The sequence below is a fragment of the Durio zibethinus genome, chromosome 4 (genome assembly GCF_047325235.1).
Source record: "Durio zibethinus cultivar Kanyao isolate XHJ-2024 chromosome 4, ASM4732523v1, whole genome shotgun sequence".
NCBI classification, from domain to species: Eukaryota; Viridiplantae; Streptophyta; class Magnoliopsida; order Malvales; family Malvaceae; genus Durio; species Durio zibethinus.
Window position 1 is genome coordinate 30,337,018 of NC_143165.1, and position 21,416 is coordinate 30,358,433.

The 21,416-nt window shown below is 33.0% G+C and overlaps 2 protein-coding genes and 1 pseudogene across 6 annotated transcripts; 1 reads left to right on the top strand and 2 right to left on the bottom strand.

The window, feature by feature from the left end:
• Nucleotides 1-6,672: 6,672 nt before the first annotated feature.
• LOC111288975 (uncharacterized) lies at nt 6,673-7,707 on the bottom strand. Its single transcript, XM_022879882.1, has 2 exons — nt 7,162-7,707; nt 6,673-6,942 (listed from the first exon to the last, which is right to left on the bottom strand). The coding sequence occupies exons 1-2, from the start codon at nt 7,705-7,707 to the stop codon at nt 6,673-6,675; spliced, it is 816 nt and encodes a 271-aa protein (XP_022735617.1).
• A 1,726-nt stretch (nt 7,708-9,433) lies between these two features.
• On the top strand, nt 9,434-11,986 carry LOC111288976 (uncharacterized; annotated as a pseudogene). Its single transcript, XR_016341888.1, has 6 exons — nt 9,434-9,592; nt 9,680-10,045; nt 10,554-10,806; nt 10,963-11,045; nt 11,300-11,500; nt 11,588-11,986. The product of XR_016341888.1 is annotated as an uncharacterized LOC111288976 (transcript).
• A 1,313-nt stretch (nt 11,987-13,299) lies between these two features.
• LOC111287828 (7-acetyl-epi-neemfruitin B aldo-keto reductase-like) lies at nt 13,300-16,129 on the bottom strand. 4 transcript variants are annotated; one of them, XM_022878498.2, is made up of 5 exons: nt 16,042-16,059; nt 14,536-14,932; nt 14,186-14,429; nt 13,919-14,098; nt 13,300-13,638 (listed from the first exon to the last, which is right to left on the bottom strand). In XM_022878498.2, exons 2-5 carry the CDS (start codon nt 14,871-14,873, stop codon nt 13,414-13,416), a joined length of 987 nt encoding a protein of 328 aa, XP_022734233.2. In that variant the 5' UTR covers nt 14,874-14,932; nt 16,042-16,059; the 3' UTR covers nt 13,300-13,413. The 4 variants fall into 4 exon arrangements, 2 of the variants coding, with proteins under 2 accessions (XP_022734233.2, XP_089614989.1); XR_016341275.1 differs by having other exon boundaries at nt 13,498-13,683; nt 13,919-14,111; nt 16,042-16,129; XM_089758863.1 differs by having other exon boundaries at nt 13,498-13,683; nt 16,042-16,129.
• Between the last annotated feature and the right edge of the window lie 5,287 nt (nt 16,130-21,416).

Genomic DNA, 21,416 nt, shown 5'->3' on the forward strand with positions numbered 1-21,416 from the left:
TGTGCTCTATGAAAGTTGTTGAATAAAATTGCTAACAATTGGTAACAATTAGTATCAAAATTGCTAAATATTTTTTAACTTTCATGGACACTTGTTTATGTGCATATCCTTAATATAGCTTGTACTTTTTCATACAAAATTGTGTGTGCTTAAAATTAATTAATCCTTATTTTGAAAAGGAAGAGAAATCTTAGAATATAATTTTATTTGATTTGTTGTATGATAAGAATTGGTATGCTTTATGATAACATATATTTAACAATTGGTATCCATAACAATAGATATGAACTTATATACATGTGCTTGAATTTATGCTTAATTACTATCGATCTTTAGATTCTAAGCACATCTTATGATAACATGATTTATGAGTAGATTGCATATCATTCATTATCCTTTGCTCGTAAATTTCATGTAGTAAATTTGATGACTTGTGCTAAAATACTAAAATTGGATACCCTTATGCGTTTGTGCTGGAATACATATATGTGAACTTCATCATGCATATTATACTTGATTACATGCATTCAATATACTATTGATATTATTGGTACCAAGCATTTTGCCCCATGCCTTGAATTGATCTCTCTTTCTTTTGAAATGACAAAAAAATGGACAAAGTTTAGAGATATTTGTTCTTGTATGCTTATAGCAATTGATATAGGAGCTTAAACTTTTGCTATAAAGAGCATAAACAAAAAAAAAAAAAGAGAAATGTTTCATAAATATATTTGTTAATGATGCCTCTTTGTGTTTATTTGCTCATTAATATGCTTATGCCTTTTTACTATGACAAAAAAGAGGAAAACTATCATATGAAAAAATTTGCTTGTGCTTGATATACATGTGTTTGATTATGCTTATTTCATATATTTTACTAAGATATGTTTGTTAAGTTGTGTTGGATTAGGATGCATAAATTGAGGGGGAGTTTTGTCACGCATTGTTTAAGGGGGAATTTTTCAAAATGTTTTTCAAAATCTTAAATGTTTCAAAGAAAGTTTTTCATCAAGCAAATTTATCTTTAAGTTTTGTCATATCAAAAAAGGGAAAATTGTTAACTTTGAATTGATCCTTATTTTAAAATGACAAAACATTAAGCTAAATAAGCTTGATCAAGATTTTGAAAAAGATTTATTTAGTACATGTTTTTAAGTTTTGTATTTTGGTACTAAATAAATAATATGTTTTTCATAATGTAAACAAACCTTTCTTTGTTTTCATAATTCTCAAACCAAATCTATCTTTAAAGATTATTTATTTAAGCTTAAATGAAAGTCAAATTGTTGTCTTCAAAGTGAATTTGTTCATTTTAGACTCAATACAATTTGATTAACTTAAGAAAGTTGTTTTACAATAACAAAGTTTTCCAACATTGAACTTATTTTATTTTTTTGTATTAATTCACAATGCTTTAATATTTGAATTTTGTATTGTTGGAAAACTCTATGAGTCTACTTTCTAATGGATCAAACAAAACCAAAATCCAAATTTTGAAAGAAAAGATTTTGAGCTTTTACTAGATACTTTGCAGTTATCTAAAAATTGCACAAGGGATAAATTTGAAAATTTACTATAATTCATACAAAATGAATTCAGTATGAATTTTATGTGGATAGAAAGCACTTTAAGTCTAGTTTCAAAATCTTCAAATGGTTTATGATTTGAATTTGTATAACTCAATATATGATCAAATTAATGAATATAGTACAAAATAGGAGAATTCACCTAGATGGATAAGATCGATCTCTTCAAAGAAGGGATTGATTGATTTTGCTTACAAAAGTAATTTTTGTGTTAAAAAGGCAAGAAGGGATCGATCACCCCCTTGAAGCAATTGATCTTTTACATAAAAGGATCGATTGGGTCTTGTTTTCCAAGCATGAAATGGGCAGCAAAAGTGAACCAATCGATCCCCTCATGGAAGGGATCAATCAGGTATACATTGGAACAACTCTAATGACTAGTTTCTCATGCTTTTAATGGCAATTTTCTTTTCCCAAGCATCTTTAATGGCTAGTTCTTCAATTCCTCTATAAATTGGGCACTCCAACACACTAAGAAAGTTGATGAATCAAGAGAGTAAGATCAAATAAGCCATATATATTCATTCTCTCAAAGAAATCAAGAGTTTTAGAGCTTTAAAGTCTATATTTTTGTATTTGTTGTATCCAAATCATTGTTGTTGATTCATTCATAGAATTTTTTTTACTTCATTAGGCAAATATTTAGTCTTTAAAAGGTGTTTCTAGTTTGTATTTTTATTAATTGATTTTGTAATCAAGAGGTGTGGTATCCTCTTGAATTTGTGGGTTTGAAATGTTGCTACTTAGCCTAGAAAGTAGAGAGTGTAAGATTTTTATTTTAAATCTTAAAAAGAAAAAGATAAAGTTATAATCTCAATTCAAAAATAGTGGTTTGAAGCCTTGTTATGGATAACCAAGAAGAGAGGACATTGGTGCTTTATGAAAAAAGACCAAACCTCTATAGATCTTTATGTTTGATCTCTTTATCCCTAATTCTTTACCTTGTTTATAGTTTATATTTGCCTTAAGATTATCAATTTATTGTTAATTGCATCATATTTTGATATTGATATTAATTTTTCATTCAATTATTTTGAAATCATTGTTTGCGAAGAACTTGAAGAAATCCAATTCACCCCTTCTTTTGGATCATTATCACACTTAAAAAGCTAACATCTTTTAATGTGAAACACCTTGACATTTTGCCCCATCAATTTCTCTTTCATCTTTTTTTCTTTTTTTTTCTTTTATCATTTTTCAAGAAAAATTTGAGCACAAAAGTGTTTAACCCCTGAAATCATTAAAGATAAACAAGCTTCTTAAAGTTTGCCATAATGTGGGGTGATCTTTGGCTAGGGTCTCTTGAAAGAAAATTTCAATAAGCTCAAATTGGGTAGCAAGAAATAATTTTATTCTTTTTATGAAAGATACAAGAAAAATGACCATTTATCACTTCCAACATGAATACTTTCAATGGACAACATTGATTTACTAAGAACAAACTTGTGAATAAACCATTGTAAAGATCATGTATTGCATCACTTTTAAAAATTTTCACCATATTTATCTTCTTTTATTTAGCAGTCCCAATGAATTAATAATCTCAATTCATCAATCATATTATTATGAATGATATTTTCAAAACTAAATCCTAAATTATTGTCATGATTGTCTTAACATTCATTATTCAAAATCAAAGAATAGATATAGTGAAAAGATGTAAAAACGTGAAAGCATATAATAGTAATTCATACAAAAGAGAAAATGTCATGAAAATGCATCAAATCTGTCACTTTTATTAAAATGATGAAAAATAAGATGAAATCCAAATACATAAAATAGATTCATATTCTCAAGAAATCTTAAGATTATAAATAGTTCCAATCAGCCTCCCTAAAATCATGCCCTTAGACGATTAGGCAATGGGCCTTTATAGATATTTAGCTCTCCTTATTCATTGAAGCTCATCAAGCCTACTTGCATCAAACTTTGCACCTTATGCTTGACAGTAAGGTAGGTTTCTGTGAAGTAACCTATATTCCTATTATGGTAGTCACAAGTGGCATTAACATTATACCATTTGGGATATGGTGGCTTCAATGGTTCAAAAAAGACTAGTGATACTAGGTCATTCTTGACCAATTCTAGAAATAGCTCAGTATAGGTTATAGGGATAAGATCAATGCAAGCTCTCTCTTAATTGCCCTTAGATCTTCTTAAACCACTTGCTTGATTGTTAGGCCTTGAAACTAGTGTAGTAACAAGATTAGGTCTATATATCGATGCTTGAAAAGTTTGTTGATGATGACTTAAAGCAATGTTGTTCATGGTTAGGAAATAAAGCTATTAAGAAACTTATGCAATATTATTGATTGTTAGGTAGTAAGCAAGATGAACATATGGTGGCTAGGGAGCATAACTTATGAATTATTGCCTCTCAAAACTCACTACTTGGGCTTCAACTTCTTTCTTCTTAGGCATCCCACCTTTTTTGGCACTGCCAGCCTCTTCTTCCTCAAAATTTTCATTCTTGATGGTATTTTCAATAATCTCCCTTGAAATCACCATATCAGTAAAATTTTTTGTTACATTCCTTATCATTTTCTCATAATAGGGCAACTTCAAAGTGCTTACAAATAAAATCATCATTTTCTTTTCAATTAAAGGGTGGTTAGACCTGAGTAGCTATATTTCGTCACCTCATGCATATTCTTTGAATAATATCATCACCTTTTTTTTCATACTCTGCAAAGAAAGGCAATCAAGAGCCATATTTACAATATGAGAGTATTGATTAATGAAAGAACAAGTCAAATCCTTCCTTGATTGAATACGGATCTTGTCCAATTGAACATACCACTTTGTAGCAGAATCGATTAAACTATTTTGAAATACATGCATAAGTAGCTTCTCATTACTGGTGTAGGTTGCCATCTTTCAACAGTACATGGTGATATGAGTTATCGGACACTTAGTATCATCGTACTTTTTTAAACTTCAGAACTTTAAATTTTGAATGAATCATAGCATCTAGGACCAAACAAAGGTTGACAATATCCATGGAGCCATAAAAATCTATTCTTTCAATAGCTCGTAACCTCTTATCAAGTATTTTCATCTTGTCATTAGCTTTCGAATCTTAATTTTTAGAATCCCTTAAAATTTCTCCAAATTAAATTTAACTTTAATTCCTTGATTTGGTTTCTTTTCAACCTTTCTTTAATATCTGAAGAGATCATGTTGAAGTCTTAATTGCCAATATCATCTTTGATTAATGCTCAAATTACTCCACATCAAGTATTTTCATCTTGTAATTAGCTTTCGAATCTTAATTTTTAGAATCCCTTAAAATTTCTCCAAATTAAATTTAACTTTAATTCCTTGATTTGGTTTCTTTTCAACCTTTCTTTAATATATGAAGAGATCATGTTTAAGTCTTAATTGTCAATATCATCTTTGATTAATGCTCAAATTACTCCACATGATTTATGATTTATGATAAAAAAATTAAAATCAAATAAATAAAAGACTAAAATATAAAAAAAAAAGATAAATAAATAAATAAGACAAACATTATATAAAAAAATGTGAAAAATTGAATAATTGAGCGTGAATCGGATCTAAGCTCAAGGCCCGGACTAAATAGGGTGCATACGTTGGGGGAAATACTTACTTTCAATACTTTGTGCAGCAATGACGATGTATCTTGCATAAGTCTCCAAACCCGTTTTGGCAAAAGGGCCAGGTTGAACCATTCCATATTCCTGAAACCGAGACCACCTTCCTTCTTTGCGTTGCAAAACTTGTTCCATGCCACCCAGTGTACTCCACCTTTATCCCTATTTTTCCTCCATCAGTGCAAGCTCATAAGCATGTTTATCTCGTGATATAAGCCTGAGGGAAATAGAAAGCAAGACTTGGTGTAAGCGAACATCGATTGCGATACTGCCTTTGTGAAGACCTCCATTCCCCCAACCGAGATCCATTCATGGCTCTAATTCTCTATTCGTTTGCTCATGCTATCAAGCATCCACCTGAAGGCACGCTTTTGCTTTGTCCAATGGTCATTGGTAATCCCAGGTACTTTTATAGACTTTTGGTGATCTGGATATCAAAATTTTGTTTTATGTCCTGCATTTCGTCTCTAGTGTTTTTACTAAAAAAACAGCCCAGACTTCTCGAAATATATCTTTTGCCCGGACCCATCCTCATAAACCTTTAGCAATCCTCTCACTCTCTCACATTTAGTGAGGGTTGTAGTAATAAATAGCAGATTATCATCCGCAAAGAACAAGTGAGTTATCCTCAGGCCATTGGCACTGGCTCTAACACCCTTTAGTAAGCCTTCTCTCTGGTGTTTGGAAACAAAGGCTGATAATCCTTCTGAGCATAACAGGAATAGGTAGGAAGATAAGGAATCACCTTGTCTCAGTCCCCTTTTAGGAACAATAGTATCAGTCACTGCTCCATTCATAACAATTCTGTAAGATATCATTTCAACACAATGCATTATTGCTAATAACCATTTCTCGCATAAATCCAACCTCCTCATGATAGCTTTGATGAACCCCCATTCTACCCTGTCATATGCTTTACTCATAACCTATTTTATTGCTCCCCACCATCTTTAAGTCTGAGAGTATGCAACGGTTAATATGCAACGGTTAATATGCAATGAGAATATTATCTGTAATCTGTCTTCCCGGAACAAAGGCACTTTGATTTTTGCGTATACAAACTGGTAGTACATTTTTCAACCTATTGGCTACAGCTTTGGCCATAATTTTATGCAGAACGCTGCACAGACTTCTCGACCAGAGTTGTGTCAATTTTTTTAGGCTTTTTTGCCTTAGAGATAAGGACAATATTTATGTCATTCACCTCCCTAATATTGTTCCCCTCATTTAGCACAGATAAACAGAATTTAGTTACCTCTAGTCCTGCAATAAACCAGAATGTGTGAAAGAAGCTAGCCGGCTTACCATCAGGGCCTGAAGCCTTGTTTGGATGAATCTAGCTGATAGCCTCGACAATCTCCTCTGGGGTAGATAGTGCCGAAAGCTGTTTGTTCATCTCCAAAGTTATCTTCGGTGAAATTGCTTCTATTATATCCTCCAGGTTTGTGGGCCCATGTGTTTTAAACAACTCAGTGAAATATTTTACAGCTTGAACTGCCACTTTCTTCTCTCCCTCGTGCTTCATCCTTCAAGCCGTTAATTCTATTAGCTCTACTTCTCTGGGTTGCCTGTGCATGAAAAAATTTGGTGTTCTTGTCCCCACTTCTAAGCCAATTCTCCCTCGAACGCTGCATCCAAGTCACCTCTTCATGCTCAAGAAGCTTGTTCAGCATGCGTTTGATATCCAATTCCTTTTCCAACTCGTCTTGGCTGTTGTCTAAGTGGTTTATTTCTTCCAGCTATTTTTGCAGCTCAGCTATGGCAGTGCAGGTACCATGATGCTTACGCTTGCCCACGTCGATAGTTTCATCCCCACCATTTCCAGTTTCTGCCCGAGCTCCACATCTCTATTTCCTTCCCACATCTCTTCAATCAGTGTTCTGCTTTCAGGATCTTTTAACTAAGCTGCCACAACAAAACATCGGTTCCTCCATTTTTTTCTATTGGTCATTCTTTACCTTCCCCATTGTATCTACCATTCTGGGACAGTAGTCTGACACTAGGCTTGCAAGGTGCCGCACTAAATAGTTGGGAAGCATCTTCCCCCAATCGCTGCATGCCACGGCCCAGTCAAGTCTTTCCCCGATAGCATTCTCCGCATTTTGCCCACACTTCAATGTAAATTTTGGAACTGTATATCCCAAATCATAAAAACCTAACTCTATTAATGTGTTTCTAAAAGCCCTCATTTGCCCCTCCAGTCTTGCATTCCCTCCTTCTTTTTCATTAACCCACAGGATTTCATTGAAGCCCCTAAGACAAATCCATGGCAGAGAGTTGTTTGATGCTAGTCTCCATAACATACTCCATGCTTGGTGTCTTTCTCTCGCATCCGGTTCTCTATAAAACTCGATTAACCTCCACATCTTCCCTTCTTGATATGTCATTCTCATGTCAATATTATACCTTGAGAAACTCAGCAAGTCTAATCTCACTTCTTCCTTCCATAACATCCCTAGATCACCATTCCTTCCATTCGCATCCACTCCAAACATACCTTGCATTTTACATTTTATTTTTATTCTCTCTAGTCGCCTAGTGTTTATGATAGTTTCACACAAGAAGACTACTTCATGCTCTTCTCTCTTCAATAAATCTTGACGAGCACGAACTGCCCGTGGGTTTCCAAGCCCACGGCAAGTCCAAGCTGTACACTTCATTGGTCTCCACGAGACTAGTCACCAGTCTCGCCTGTTTGCTCAACACAGATATTAGTAGTTTCCTTCACCATCGTCTTGCTTCTTTTTTCTACCACATCAATTTCTTTGTCAGTACCCTCATTACAGGTCTGCTTTCTCTTCCCTGGTTCTAGTCTTATTACCTCTACTTTTCCTCTTCGTTCTCCGGCCAACTTTTTTCATTTTTTCTTTCGCTTTTCTATCCTTATCCCGTTATTGTTTCCTGGGTCCCCTCCTGGTAGGCTTTCTGTCCCAACCAGTATCACACATTCCTGATCACGGTCCACCACCTTTGTGTTTTCTGCTCGAGCCCCACTTATTTCTTCAAGTCTCGTGGCCGGTTCTGTTTGGGTATCTTTCCGCATGGTCCTCATAATCTTATCATATCGGCACGTCGTTCCCAAGCATTGTTTCCTTCCTTTCCTTAAAGTTTCCCGCTCCTTATCACCCTGCGCCTATTTCCAGATTAGATTCCCTTCCTCCTGGGCCCCCCTATTTTTTAATTCCCTCTATTGTCGATAGTTGACTCCTCTCTCACTCCAACTGCCGTGATTTTCGTTGAATCCTTCCTGAAATCTTGCCATCTATCCTCCTCCTTTCACGTTTGCCAATATGAGATGGTAACGACAAAATAATAAATAAAATAAATAACTTATTACCCTCATCGTATGAGAAAAAAGTATTGGGATTAAAGCATTTTGACTAATAATTTTTCCTGTTAAGATAATGACAAAGTTCGTATTCTCAGCCTAGAAATGTTAATTCCAAGTCAACTGTAATTCGTATTTTCGTCGAACGAACGTACACTATTTTTTTTTTAATTCTTAAAGCTCTGCTTTTGCCAGGTTGCCGTAAATCCGTCGGCAAAACGAAACGAATCCGGTCCTCCTCCATCCTCGTCACCAACGAAACGAAAGTCAATTTTAAAGCTAATCCAAAATTTCCCCAAAAACCAAACGGATCTTTCTCCCTCAATATCCAACTCAAAACCCCGATGGCTCCCAAATTTTAGTGCAATTTTCAAGTTTCTCTCTTTCTCGAACCTCAATCCCAACCCAGTTTTTTCCCATGTCCCGATTCTTTTATCGTTATTTTTCTGTGTTTTAGCGTTGATTTTGGACGGTGTTCTTCTAAAGTTTTTTACCGCAATTACAGTTGTTGACAAGTTACTACTTATTTTCATGTGATTAATTGTCCCTTTGTTGATGTCTTTTGAGTTAAATTACATTTTCTTTCAGTTGGTTTAGAGTGTGAAATAATGACTTGTTTTTTCTTCCTAATATTACAATGCTAATTATGGGTTATGGAATTTATTTAAGGTTATTCATATTTGTTTAGTAGACTATGGTTATTGATGTTGTAATAAGTTTTAGCAGCTTTAAGCAGTTTGTATAAACTTGAAATCTTTTTATTTTCCTTATTAGACTTCAAATCCCAAATTGAAAATTTGGTTGGTATCTCTTCTCTTGAGTCTCCAACATAAGGGTGATTGTTCAATTTGTTTTACATACTATGGTTAAATTTGGAGTGTTGATTTTCGTTTTGAACTATAAAAAATGTTCTTTTACGGACATCTGAAGCGAACAGCTGGACCTGTATGGATCTTTATGTTTTTGCAACTCCTGGGAGGGTTACTTTGGATTACTACTTTTCTGCTCGAGTGCACACATTGAAATTTGATTCTTGGGAAGACACTGCTGAGTTGGAATATGTATGTTTGATTAATTTTATGTCATTGAATATCATTGATAACATGTTTACTGCATGTAAATGACATTTCTGATTCATTTTTGAGCAGGTAAAGCGGAATGGGATCTCTGTATTTCTAATGCCATCTGGAATGATTGGCACATTGCTTTCTTTAGTAGATGTACTGCCTCTGTTTTCTAATAGTATCTGGGGTCAGAATGGCAACCTTGCTTTTATGAAAACACGCATGGGTGCTTCATTTGAAAAACGTCCTTAGCCATGGCGTGCAATAATAAATCCAGAAGATGTGCATTCTGGTGACTTTTTGGCAGTGTCAAAGATCCGTGGTTGGTGGAGGGGATTTGAGACGTTAGAAAAATGGGTGACTGGAGCGTTTGCTGGTCATACTGCTGTTTGCTTGAAGGATGACATGGATAATCTATGGGTTGCTGAATCAGGACATCGAAACGAAAAAGCGTGCTATAAATAACACGTGGATTGCAGATTGTATATTTATTTATCTATTTGTTTCTCTTTGCTTCTTTTCCTCTTCATTAGTCTTACGATTTCCAGTGAGAGGAAAATTTAAAGGAGTTCAAATGCTGTCCAGGATTCGCTAACTTTTGGTTTTGACACCTTATCTAGTTGATGTATGATGTATCATCACCCTTTAACTATTATCAGATGTTGATCTCACTGTATCAAGTTGACTTCAACATTATTGCTGTGCTCCCTCCTCTTCCTCTTCCTCTGGTTGGGTTGAGGGGTATGCAGCAGGGGAGTGTCTTCAATTAGAATGAGTGAGGTCGTGAAATTTTAGTATGATTTGGTAGCTACTTTTGCCCAGGAAAGAAAATTTATGAAGATACGAAATTCACAAATTAAAAATTGGGATTTTTAATAGAGATTATGGTAGCTATGTTATTGAGATATTTTATTTAGGGCTTTCTTCCTTATGCCATTTGCTTGCATGAATTTTGCAGGGCAAAGAAATTACAGTGCTTATTCCATGGGATGAATGGTAGGAGCTGTCACCGAATGACAGTTTTAATCCGCAGATAGCCTTGCTTCCTTTACATCCAGATATACATGCAAAGTTCAACTCCACCGCAGCTTGGCAGTATGCTTGGAGCATGTCAGGCAAGCCATATGGTTACCACAACGTGATATTTAGTTGGATAGACACTGTAGCTGACAACTATCCCCCACCTCTTGATGCTCACTTGGTAGGCATCTTCTCTGATCAATCTGTGCATCTTGAGTATGCTCTACTGAAGTTGTGTTCAGGATCAGCAGATGGTTTTACTGGCAAATTATTGAGATACTGAGCTTGCTAAATGAAGGTCATTTCCCAAGTCCTAACTTGACGATTTTGATTGGCGGTCATTTCTGTCATGTTTATGTGGACTAGAGTGCGGCCAGCATATGCTGCAAAATTGTGGAATGAAGCGCTAAATAAGCGGCTACGGACTGAGGTATTGTGCTTATTCCCGTGTTACTTTTATAAATCTATAACTGTTACTTTATGAGAAATAGTGAATCCCCCTTCTTCCCGCTCTCTCTCTCTCTCTCTCTCTCTAATAGATGATTTTGGACTTTCACCAATTCAGGATCATGGGAAGATATAGGTTAATTAGGTAATCTGTTATGGTGGAGTTGTTTGGATTAGGTGAGACTTTGCGTGAGCTGAAGAAGAATTTGTTATTTTGAACTCTACCTATTTTCGTAGGATTTGGATTTGTACGGAATTTTAGAGGAGACTGGAAGGCGTGGCATAGCCTTTGATCAATTAATTTCCATCCCAGAACAAGATGAATGGGTATACAGTGATGGAAAGTTAAGAACATGTGTTTCCTTTGTTCTTGAGATGTATAAAGAGGCTGGGTTCTTTGGTCCTATTTCTAACTCAATTCAAGCAACAGAATTCACTGTAAGTATCAATACTTTTGTCTTCCTTTTAATTTCAATATTGTTTTGACTTGATCTTATAGGGAATGGCATGACTTTTTATTTACAGATTCGTGATGTCTACAAGCTTAAAAGTTTTGAGAACTACCAAATACGGCTGCCTAGTTGGTGCAACAACGAGAATGACCGGCCTCCATTCTGTCAGATTCTTGGTGAGTATTGGTTGGAATTGCCACATTGTAACACCTTAGAGCCATATGTCAACATGAACGAAAATTGCCCATCCTTGGCTCCAAATCATGATAGGCCCACGAGATGTTAAGTTTGATTGCAATCTGTTAGTAGACTAGTGCTCCCACTCACGTTTGTATTAAATGATAAGACGCCTTTCTCGAAATGTTGTACAACTTTACTAGCTCTATTTATGCTTCCAGATTCCTGCTAGATATACTCAATTTCTGTAAATGGTATTTTCAATGTTACTAAAGTCAACAACATTTATGTACTAGTTTTGTTGCATTATTTATTCGTGATCACAAACATCTGAATTAGTGCTTTTGGAATTATTGCAAGCGAGCTGGAACTCGTAACAGTGGCAAGCTTTTTGATCACGTTGTTCATTTTACGTTAGACATTGTTTAGTGTTCAATTGAGGAGATCTGGCAACATAGTTATTAATTTTGTTTTAGTATAGGTCATGCTTTAATTATATTAAAATATGATAAATTTATAAATAATTTTTTATATTAAATTTGATATTAAATAATATTGATTATTTTTATTAGTTTTAATTTATTTTGATGAATTTTAGTGAAATAAAATATTTCGATTGATATGTGAATGTGAAATATATCATTTAATTTTTATTTTTATTTTGTTATTTAATTATTTTTAATTTAATAAAAATAAAATTAATTGACAAAATAACCTTTAAAATTGAGTTTCTTTATTTTTTATTTTAATTTTTTTATATTTTATTTTTTCAAATCAAAATTTACAAGTGTTTAAATTTTTTTTCAAGAAAACAATTATATTCCTTTTATAAAATTTAATAATCATTAAACTTTAGTTAATTTTTTTTTATCTCTTTATTCTTAATATTTATATAAAAAATACTTATTTAAATATCATGTGATCAGATTAAGTATTTAAAAATATCGTAAAAAATTTATGATATTATTTCTTATATTTTTAAGCTTAGTTATTTAATTTTTAAATACATTACATAGTTATTTTATAAATTATTAATATTATTATAATGCATAAATTCGTATTTGTTTATAAATATATTTGTATTAAATCAAAAAATATGAAATAATATACTAAAATAATTAATATCAATATATACCATATTTTTAAAAAAAACTTGAAACGTTGCCCAATAAGATATTAATAAACTTGCCCGGCAATACCTGCTCGTCTAATTAGCCTAATAATCATCATTTTTTCTTGTATTTAGCCTAGTCAATATCATCGTTTCTGAAAAGGAGACTCATTGTAGAAGAATTAGCATGAACTTTGGGCGAGCTCGCTAGGAAACCTGGTTTGGCTTTAGATTTGGGTAATTATAAGTTTTAAGCCTTTGACAATTTTGTAAATGGGTTTAACAAAAAATATATATGTTTTATATTTAGTTTGTTAACATAAATTATAATATAATAATTTTTATATTTTACATAATTTAATATGAACAGATACAATAAGAAATTCTTATTCTATTTTACAGCTAGAAGCAATATCAAGTTTAGGCCTGCCTTTTTTATCTTTCTAAACTCTAAAGCCAAGGTTTAAATGCTTTCTACGACCAGTATCTGACTTCGATACATGAATAATAATAATAATAATAATAATAATAATAATAATTATTCTCCATCCAAATCCAAATCCAATAATAATAATAATAATAATAATAATAATAATTATTCCAAATCCAAATCAAATTTCTCCATCCCAAAGCTCCTCAATTGTCTTGAAAGGTCCATATTGGGAGGTAAAAAGTTCTCCATCGCATCCCCTGCTTTGTGGGAGTTCATGGATCCTTTTCAGCTCGTCCTCGCTCAATGACCAATTGAATATCTCAAGGTTTTGCTTCATCCTCTCACCATTGAAGCTCTTTACTAATATACTCGCCCCTTGTTCATATGCCCATCTCAGACATATCTATTTTTTGATTAGCAATCAAGCTTTAATGCGTCTTCCATTCATCTAAAATTTCAAAACAGAAAGAGAAAAAAAGGAGATAAAACCATAGCTAGAGGTGGATCCAGTAGCAAAGGTAGGGTGTTCATAAGACACCAAAAAATTGAAAAACAAGATAATTTTAAAGAAATTTTTTTCTGGACAGTTTCAAAAATTTTCTTTGAACAAACACCCCAAAAAAAATTGTGGATACCCCACTAGCCATAGCACTAATATAACTTTAGTTAAGATAAAAAAGCACCTGAGGAACTGTCTTCCCTTTGGCCTTGGCGATTTCCTTCAGCACTTCACACTCCAGAACTCTATTGGTGCCCCAAGGGGTCCCTGTGGCTCCCAATGGAGAGTAACCTTCCAAAAGGATCCCATTTGCATAGCAAAACTCTCTTAGCTTCTTTTGGTTCCACAGCGGATTGAATTCCACCTAGAAAAAATTGCTGACAACTTCACCTATCTCAACTCCAGTGTTCAAACCAGATTGAATGCAAGTGTGTATCAGGGATAGTTATACCTGATTAACAGCCGGAGGGATCTCTGCAAAGGAAAGGAAGTCAGCTAATTTTTTGCAGGAAAAATTGCTGACACCAATGGACTTTGTGAGGCCAAGCCTCTGGCAATCTTCCATCCCTGCCCACACGGAACCGAAATCCATAGGGAGTAAGTCTTCCTTCCTTATTGGTAATTCGTAAATCCCTGGCTTTATGCTAATAGGCCAGTGAATAAGATAGAGATCGAGGTACTCCAAGTCGAGATTTCTTCATGAAAAACAGTTTAGACAAAGAATTTACTATGTCAGTGGTCAATATATATGTGTCGAGACGGAGGAAATGCATGCAAGTAAGAGGGCAATATATATCTTACTGTAAGCTCCTGCGAAGGGCAGGGAGAACAAGTTCTCCATGGCCATCGCTGCACCACAACTTCGAAGTGATGAAGAGCTCTTCTCGAGATTTAATTAAGCCAAGCGAAATTGCTTCTTTGATTGCTTCACCAAGCGGCTGCTCTGTTCCGTATAAGGAAGCTGTATCAAAGTGCCTATAACCAAGCTCAATTGCTTGGAGAATCGCCTGCTTTGTAACTTGTGGTGGTACGACTGGGAAGACCGCCGTGCCAAAGCCCAAACGCGGCATTCTCTGCCCACTTGAGCTCAAAACCTGTTCTGGAATACTAAAAAAAGTTGCCTCCAAACTGCTTTCCATCTGCTTAATTTGCCCTGTTGATCTAGTCTTTCCAACAAGTCTGAGATCTGCTTTTGTTTCTGTTGAAATGTGAATAAATCAAGTGTAAAGCCTTGGTATTATAAAGGCTGAGCTTGAGCACAAACAAAAAAAGATAAGAGGCTGAGCTCTTTCGACTTCTTGGATGTTAGATAAGACTTTTGACTACGCGCGAGGGGCCTGATGTGAGCTCTTCACCCAAACTTAGATTATCGAAGTCCATGTTATCTTTAAAGGTAATATTCTGTAATATTTTAAAATTATATAATTGAACGTAATATTAAAAATATTATATTATAATTAAATAATATTTAAAATTACGATGTAATTATAATATTATTTGAAATTCTATTTTTAATTAATAAAAATCTTTTATATATAAATAAAGATGTTGTGTATTCTTTTTAGAATATTAACAATTTACAATATCGTATTTTTAATATTGCATTTAACTGTCTAATTAAAGATTATTGTAAAAGATTACCCCTAGCATTTAATCAACTCGGTGGTTGAGAGAAAAAGAGAGTAGGAAATACGCTTCAATTAGCCTTCTGAGAACTATGCTCTGTAGAAGTAAGCCAGTCTTGTAAATGCAAGCGAGTAGATCTCAAGACAGTATGTTGGCTGACCTTTGAGGAGTAGTTAGAGTTCCCGTAGAAGTCAGTTTAGTCATCACAAAACATTGAGTACAGTAGCAAATTTAGACAACCTATGGCAGACCTATGTTTAACAGAAGAAGAAAGAGAGCGGGTCCAAACAACGGTGGGTGAAACAGGAAACAAGACGGATAAAACAGAGGCATGGATGGTTGGCAAGCTGCTCGCATACCGACCTTTCAACAAAGAGGTAATGAAAACAACGCTAAAACTAATATATGGACGATTTCTAGTGATGTGGACATAGCAGATCTAGAAGACAATTTATTCTTGTTTAAATTTTCCTCGGTGACGGAAAAGAGGAGGGTTTTGGAAGGATCACCATGGAGTTTCGATAAACAGCTGCTATTATTTCATGAGTACAAAGGGAAGCTGAAGGCTAAAGACTATGTATTTTCACAAGCATCATTTTGGATTAAGGTCTATGGCCTGCCGCTCGGGATGAGAAACCAAGAAACAGCAAGAAACATAGGAAGTAAAATCAGTTCACACACCTTTGTTACTCAAGTAATATTGCTCTCCAGAGGTTTTGGAATGAAGGCGCCCTCCATTGGTACCCATGGATCTGTAAACACCTTGATATGCTCCCCCTTACCCACATGCCACCTTACCCCCATATTTAACACCTCTTTTGGCTTTACATAAATTTCTCCATGTACAGAATGGAAGCCCCACATCCACTTCAAAGAAAGTCTTATTGGGTGTCATAACGTATAGATCTATGACCTATTGCTAGATATAGATTAAAAGAGTTATCACCAATTTTTTTTATTAAGGTATGATTAGTTACCTAACAAAATTTGTCCCATTTAAAAAGAAATTCTAAGATTGACTTAGGTATCTTTAAATAATAAATTCTAGTCCATAAAATTAAATTTTAGATTCGAAAGTATGATTATGCATGAGTAAGGTTATAACACCCTTACAACTCTCATCCAAAGGACAGTACCAGTTTGATTTCAAATTATCAAAGTCTTAAAATATTCTTATAATTTTATCAAATTATTTAATTATTAAAAATTAATTCTAAATTTGCTCTAATAGTTTGGTAGCAATTTAAAATAATTTTTTTACCTTAAGAGTATTCAAGGAGATTAGTGTCCCACTCTTAGAAGGCTTCGTCGTTGGGTTTATTAATATATTTTTATTGAAGAAAATAATTAATAAAATTTTTCAATAATTTAGTAAGATTTATTTTGATGTAGATCTCTTAATAATTTAGTGAGATTTTCTTATATATTTATTTTTAGAAAATGTATTAAATCTCCTAATAGTTTAGTAAAACTTAATTTAAGATGCAAATCCTCTAACAGTTTGGTAGGATCAAAACAAAATATTTTATTAGTAATAATTTTTTATAAAAATTTACTTATGATATTCGCAAGAATGAAAAATTCGCAAGATTTCAAATTTTGTAGAGATTCTAGATTTGCAAAGGTTTTAGGTTCGCAAGAAATTCAAAGACTCGTAAAAGCTTCAATTTCGCAGGAAATTAAGGTTCACAAGAAATTCAGATTTGTACAAAATTCAAAGATTCGTAAGAAATTCAAAGATTCACAAGAGCTTTAGTATTGTAAGAAATTCAAGGTCACAAAAAATTCAAGTTCGCAAGAAATTCAAAGGTTATAAGAAATTCAGATTCGCAAAAACTTTAAAGATTCGCAAGAGATTCAGGTTCGCAAGAAATTCAATGATTCGCATTCAAAAGATCTAAAATATAAAGCTTTATGTTTGAAAAACTCAGTGATTCACATCAAAGATTTCAAGGTTCAAAGATTCTTGTTTGAAAATTTTCAAGGTCTCACATTCGAAAGTTAAATATTTTCATTGAAAATTTTACGATTCACATCCAAATTTTCATTGAAAATTTTACGATTCAAATTTTCATTGAAAATTTTACGATTCACATCCAAATTTTCATTGAAAATTTTACGATTCAAATTTTCATTGAAAATTTTACGATTCACATCCAAATTTTCAAAGATTCACATTCGAAAAATTTTAGGATTCACATCTGAAAGTTAAAGATTTTCATCGAAAAATTTTGGGATTCGTATCTGAAATTTCAAAGATTCACATTCAAAAAGTTTTAGGGTTTCATATCCAAAATTTAAAGAATCTTATTTGTAAAGTTTATTTAAACAAAGGCTCCATAAATTTAAAAGTTTGGAAAGTTCGTCAATAAAACATATCATTATGAAAGATATTCTTCATTTGAAGATTCAAAAGAAAAAAATTTTCCCAATCACAGTCAAATTCTTGTACGCGACAAATGTCATGCAAATATCTTCTAAATGATGCAAATGCCACAATCTGAATTCTCACTAAATGTTGCAAATGCCAATGTCATACTCTAATTCAAATGTTCTCTACATGATGCAAATGTATGCCTCAACAATAATGCAAATCCATACCCCAACAATGATGTAAATGCAATTATCACAATGTATGTAATGCAAATGTCACTAAATCGATATCATGAAATTCTAATCATAGTAATAAGGTTCTCAAGACTCCACCATTCCTACTTAGCTTCTCAGTACTAACAATCTCAAAACAAATTTTGTCAACTAATCCATGTCATTTTTCTCATATGGTCACAACTCATAGGTTTGGCTTTTTTAAATCATTTTCTCAAGCTTATTTCACTTCTTTCATTTTGGATTTCTTTCAAAAGAATGAAAAAATCTTTTATGAATATTGTCATTCCTTTATTTACTATCATTCTAATTTATGACAAATATGATACATTTTCTTGATTCATTGAGAGAATGTACACTTGGTAAAAAATTAAAAAAAATAGGTCTTTATTATTAAAAGAAAAAAAAAGGTATAGTCAAGAATAGCTCAAAGATAAATAAAAGCAAAATGTTGTGACTATGTAAATGGGATATTAACATCCATAATAATGACTGTTCAGATAATTTTGAACTCAAACTCAGAATCCTCTTTAAAAAACACATTCCATCAATATCTTCGATCTTGAGCCAATCATCATTCTCATTCCTGGGATCTTCAAGTGAAGCTATATTTCTAAGTTTCTATATTTACTTAAACCGCCCTCTTAGGTTTTTAGTTTAAATCTTCCTTTTTTTTATTTTTTGTTTTTGTTTCATTTTTTCATTTTTTTTGCACACCCCTTTCTCATCTTTTCTTCTCATTTCTCTTTCCCCTTTGATCCATTAATGATGCTTTGATCAAAACTCCAAGTAATCCAATGGCAAATCTGCCTTAATTCAATTTATGATTTTCCAATTCGAGTATTCACATTCAATCAAAATAAACTTTTAAGGGACATAACGTGAGCTCGGGTGAGGGGTTATGAAAGAAATTGATAAAAAAGGTTCAAACTCTATTTGAAAGGTTATTAAACCAAGAAGCATTTCTTTTCATATGAAGCACCTTGAAATTTTACCCCATCAATTTCTCTTTCATTTTTTCCTTTTTCGTTCTTTTTTTCCTTTTTTTTTTCTTTCATCATTTTTTAAAAAAAATTTGAGCACAAAAGGGTTTTGCCCTTGAAATCACTAAAATAAACAAGTTTTTCAAAGTTTGCCCTAATATGGGGTAGTCCTTAGCTAAGGTCTCTTGAAAAAAAAATTCAACAGGCTCAAATGGGGTAGCAAGGGATAATTTTACTATTTTTGTGAAAGATACAAGAAAAATGGCCATTTATTAATTACAATATGAATATTTTCAATGGAGAACATTGATTTACTAAGAATAAACTTGTGAATGAACCATTGCAAAGATCATGTATTGCATCACTTTTAAAATTCTTCACCATATTTATTTTCTTTTATTCAATAGTTATAATGAATCAACAATCTCAATTCATCAATCATATCATCATGAATGATATTTTCAAAATCAAATCTAAATTATTGTTATAATTATCTGAATATTCATTATTTAAAATAAAAAAATTGATATAGTGAAAAGATGTGATAAGGTGAAAGAATGTAACAGTAGTTCACATGAAAAAGGAAATGTCATGAAAAAGTATCAAATCTACCATTTTTGTTAAAATGATAAAAAATAATATGAAACTAAATACATAAAAAAAGATCTATATTTTTAAGAAATCTTAAGATTATAAGCAGTTTCAATCAGTTTCTCTAAAATCATACACCTGGGTGATTAGGCAGAGGGCCTTTGTGGATATTTAGCTTTCCTGATTCATTGAAGCTCATCGAGCCTACTCGAATCAAACTTTGTACCTTATGCTTAAAAGCAGAATAAGTTTCTGTGGAGTGACTCACATTCTCATTATGGTAGTCATTTGTGACATTAACATTGTACCGTTTGGGATAAGGTGGCTTCAATAGTTTCAAACAGATTGGAGATACTAACTCATTCTTGACTAATTTTGGAAATACCTCATTATAAGTTATGGGAATAAGATTAATGTGAACTCTCTCTTGATTGCCTCTGGATCTTCTCAAATCACTTGCTTGATTGTTAGGCTTAGAAACTAGTGTAGTAATAGGATTAGGTCGATATGTCAATGCTTGAAAAGCTGGTTGATGAAAACTTAAAGCGATGTTATTCATGGTTGGAAAATAAGACTGATAAGGAATTTGTGCAACATTATTAACTGTCGAGTAGTAAACAGGATAAACACATGGTGGGTATAAAACATAACTTCTGAATTGTTGCCCCTTAAAACTCACCGCTTGGGCTTTAACTTTTTTTTTCTTAGGCATCCCACCTTTCTTGGCACTATTGGCCTCTCATTCCTCAAGCTTGCCACTTTTAATGCCATTTTCGATAATCTTCCTTGAGATCATTATATTAGTAAAATTTTTGTTGTATTCCCTATCATCTTCTCATAATAGGGTGACCTCCAAGTGCTCAAAAATAAAATCATCATTTTTTTTCAATTAAATGTGGTTAGACCTGAACAGCTATATCCTGCCACTTCTGGACATATTCTTTGAATGATTTCGTCACCTTTTTTTTCATACTCTACAAAAAAAAGGTAATTAAGAGCCATATCTATAATATGATGGTATTGATTGATGAAAAAATGAGTCAAATCCTTCCATGATTGAATGCAGGTCCTGTCTAACTGAACATATCACTTTATAGTAAAACTAGTGAAATTATCTTAGAATACATGCATAAGTAGCTTCTCATTACTAGCATAGGCTGGTATTTTTCAACAGTACATGGTGACATGAGTTATCGGATACTTAGTATCATTATGCTTTTAAAACTCCAAAACTTTAAATTTTAGAAGAATCATAACATTTGACAAAGGTCGGCAGCATCCATAGAGCTATAAAAATCTATTCCTTTAATAACTCACAACCTTTCATCGAGCATGTTCATCTTCTAATCAGCTTTTGAATCTTTCAAAGCCTTAACATTTTCAATTTCTTTTTTGAGATGTCTAAATTAAGAACTTAGACAGGTTTAATAGCCTTTTCAACAAGGGCAGGGTTGTCATAGCTTTAGACATTCCCTTTGCTGGGTGTAGCAGCATTTTTAAGTAAGTATAGCCTATCAAAAATGCAAATTATTATGATGGAACACTTTGAGTGGATTAGGCTTGATATGGACCATAACTAAAAAAATATAGAGGATCAGCAATGTCATGTGAAACATCTTTTTCTATGACCTTTCCTTTATTCAACTTGCCTAATGCCTAAAAGATTTTGCTTAGCTCTCCTTTAATCTCATCTTAGGCTTTTTCTAATTTTTGAACACAGCTTACATTATCTTGTTCCATTCTTCTAGCTTGAGTCCGTGTATTGTACTTGTAGTGAGTTAGTTAAGCTATCTTTGAACCTTAATTTTCCACAGTTAGGGTATAGATTTAGAGTGATATTTATATGACCATCAAATTATGCATGAGATTAAATGC

What these genes read in the sequence shown, in the direction of transcription:
- LOC111287828 (XM_022878498.2), bottom strand. Translation starts at nt 14,873, where the DNA reads ATGGAAAGCAGTTTGGAGGCAACTTTTTTTAGTATTCCAGAACAGGTT. An exon ending in GCCCTTCGCAGGAGCTTACA is followed by an intron (nt 14,430 to 14,535) that starts GTAAGATATATA and finishes TTTTTCATGAAG; the next exon opens with AAATCTCGACTTGGAGTACC. An exon ending in TCCCTCCGGCTGTTAATCAG is followed by an intron (nt 14,099 to 14,185) that starts GTATAACTATCC and finishes AATTTTTTCTAG; the next exon opens with GTGGAATTCAATCCGCTGTG.
- LOC111288975 (XM_022879882.1), bottom strand. Translation starts at nt 7,707, where the DNA reads ATGCAAGGTATGTTTGGAGTGGATGCGAATGGAAGGAATGGTGATCTA. An exon ending in TGGTAGATACAATGGGGAAG is followed by an intron (nt 6,943 to 7,161) that starts GTAAAGAATGAC and finishes CTGCAAAAATAG; the next exon opens with CTGGAAGAAATAAACCACTT.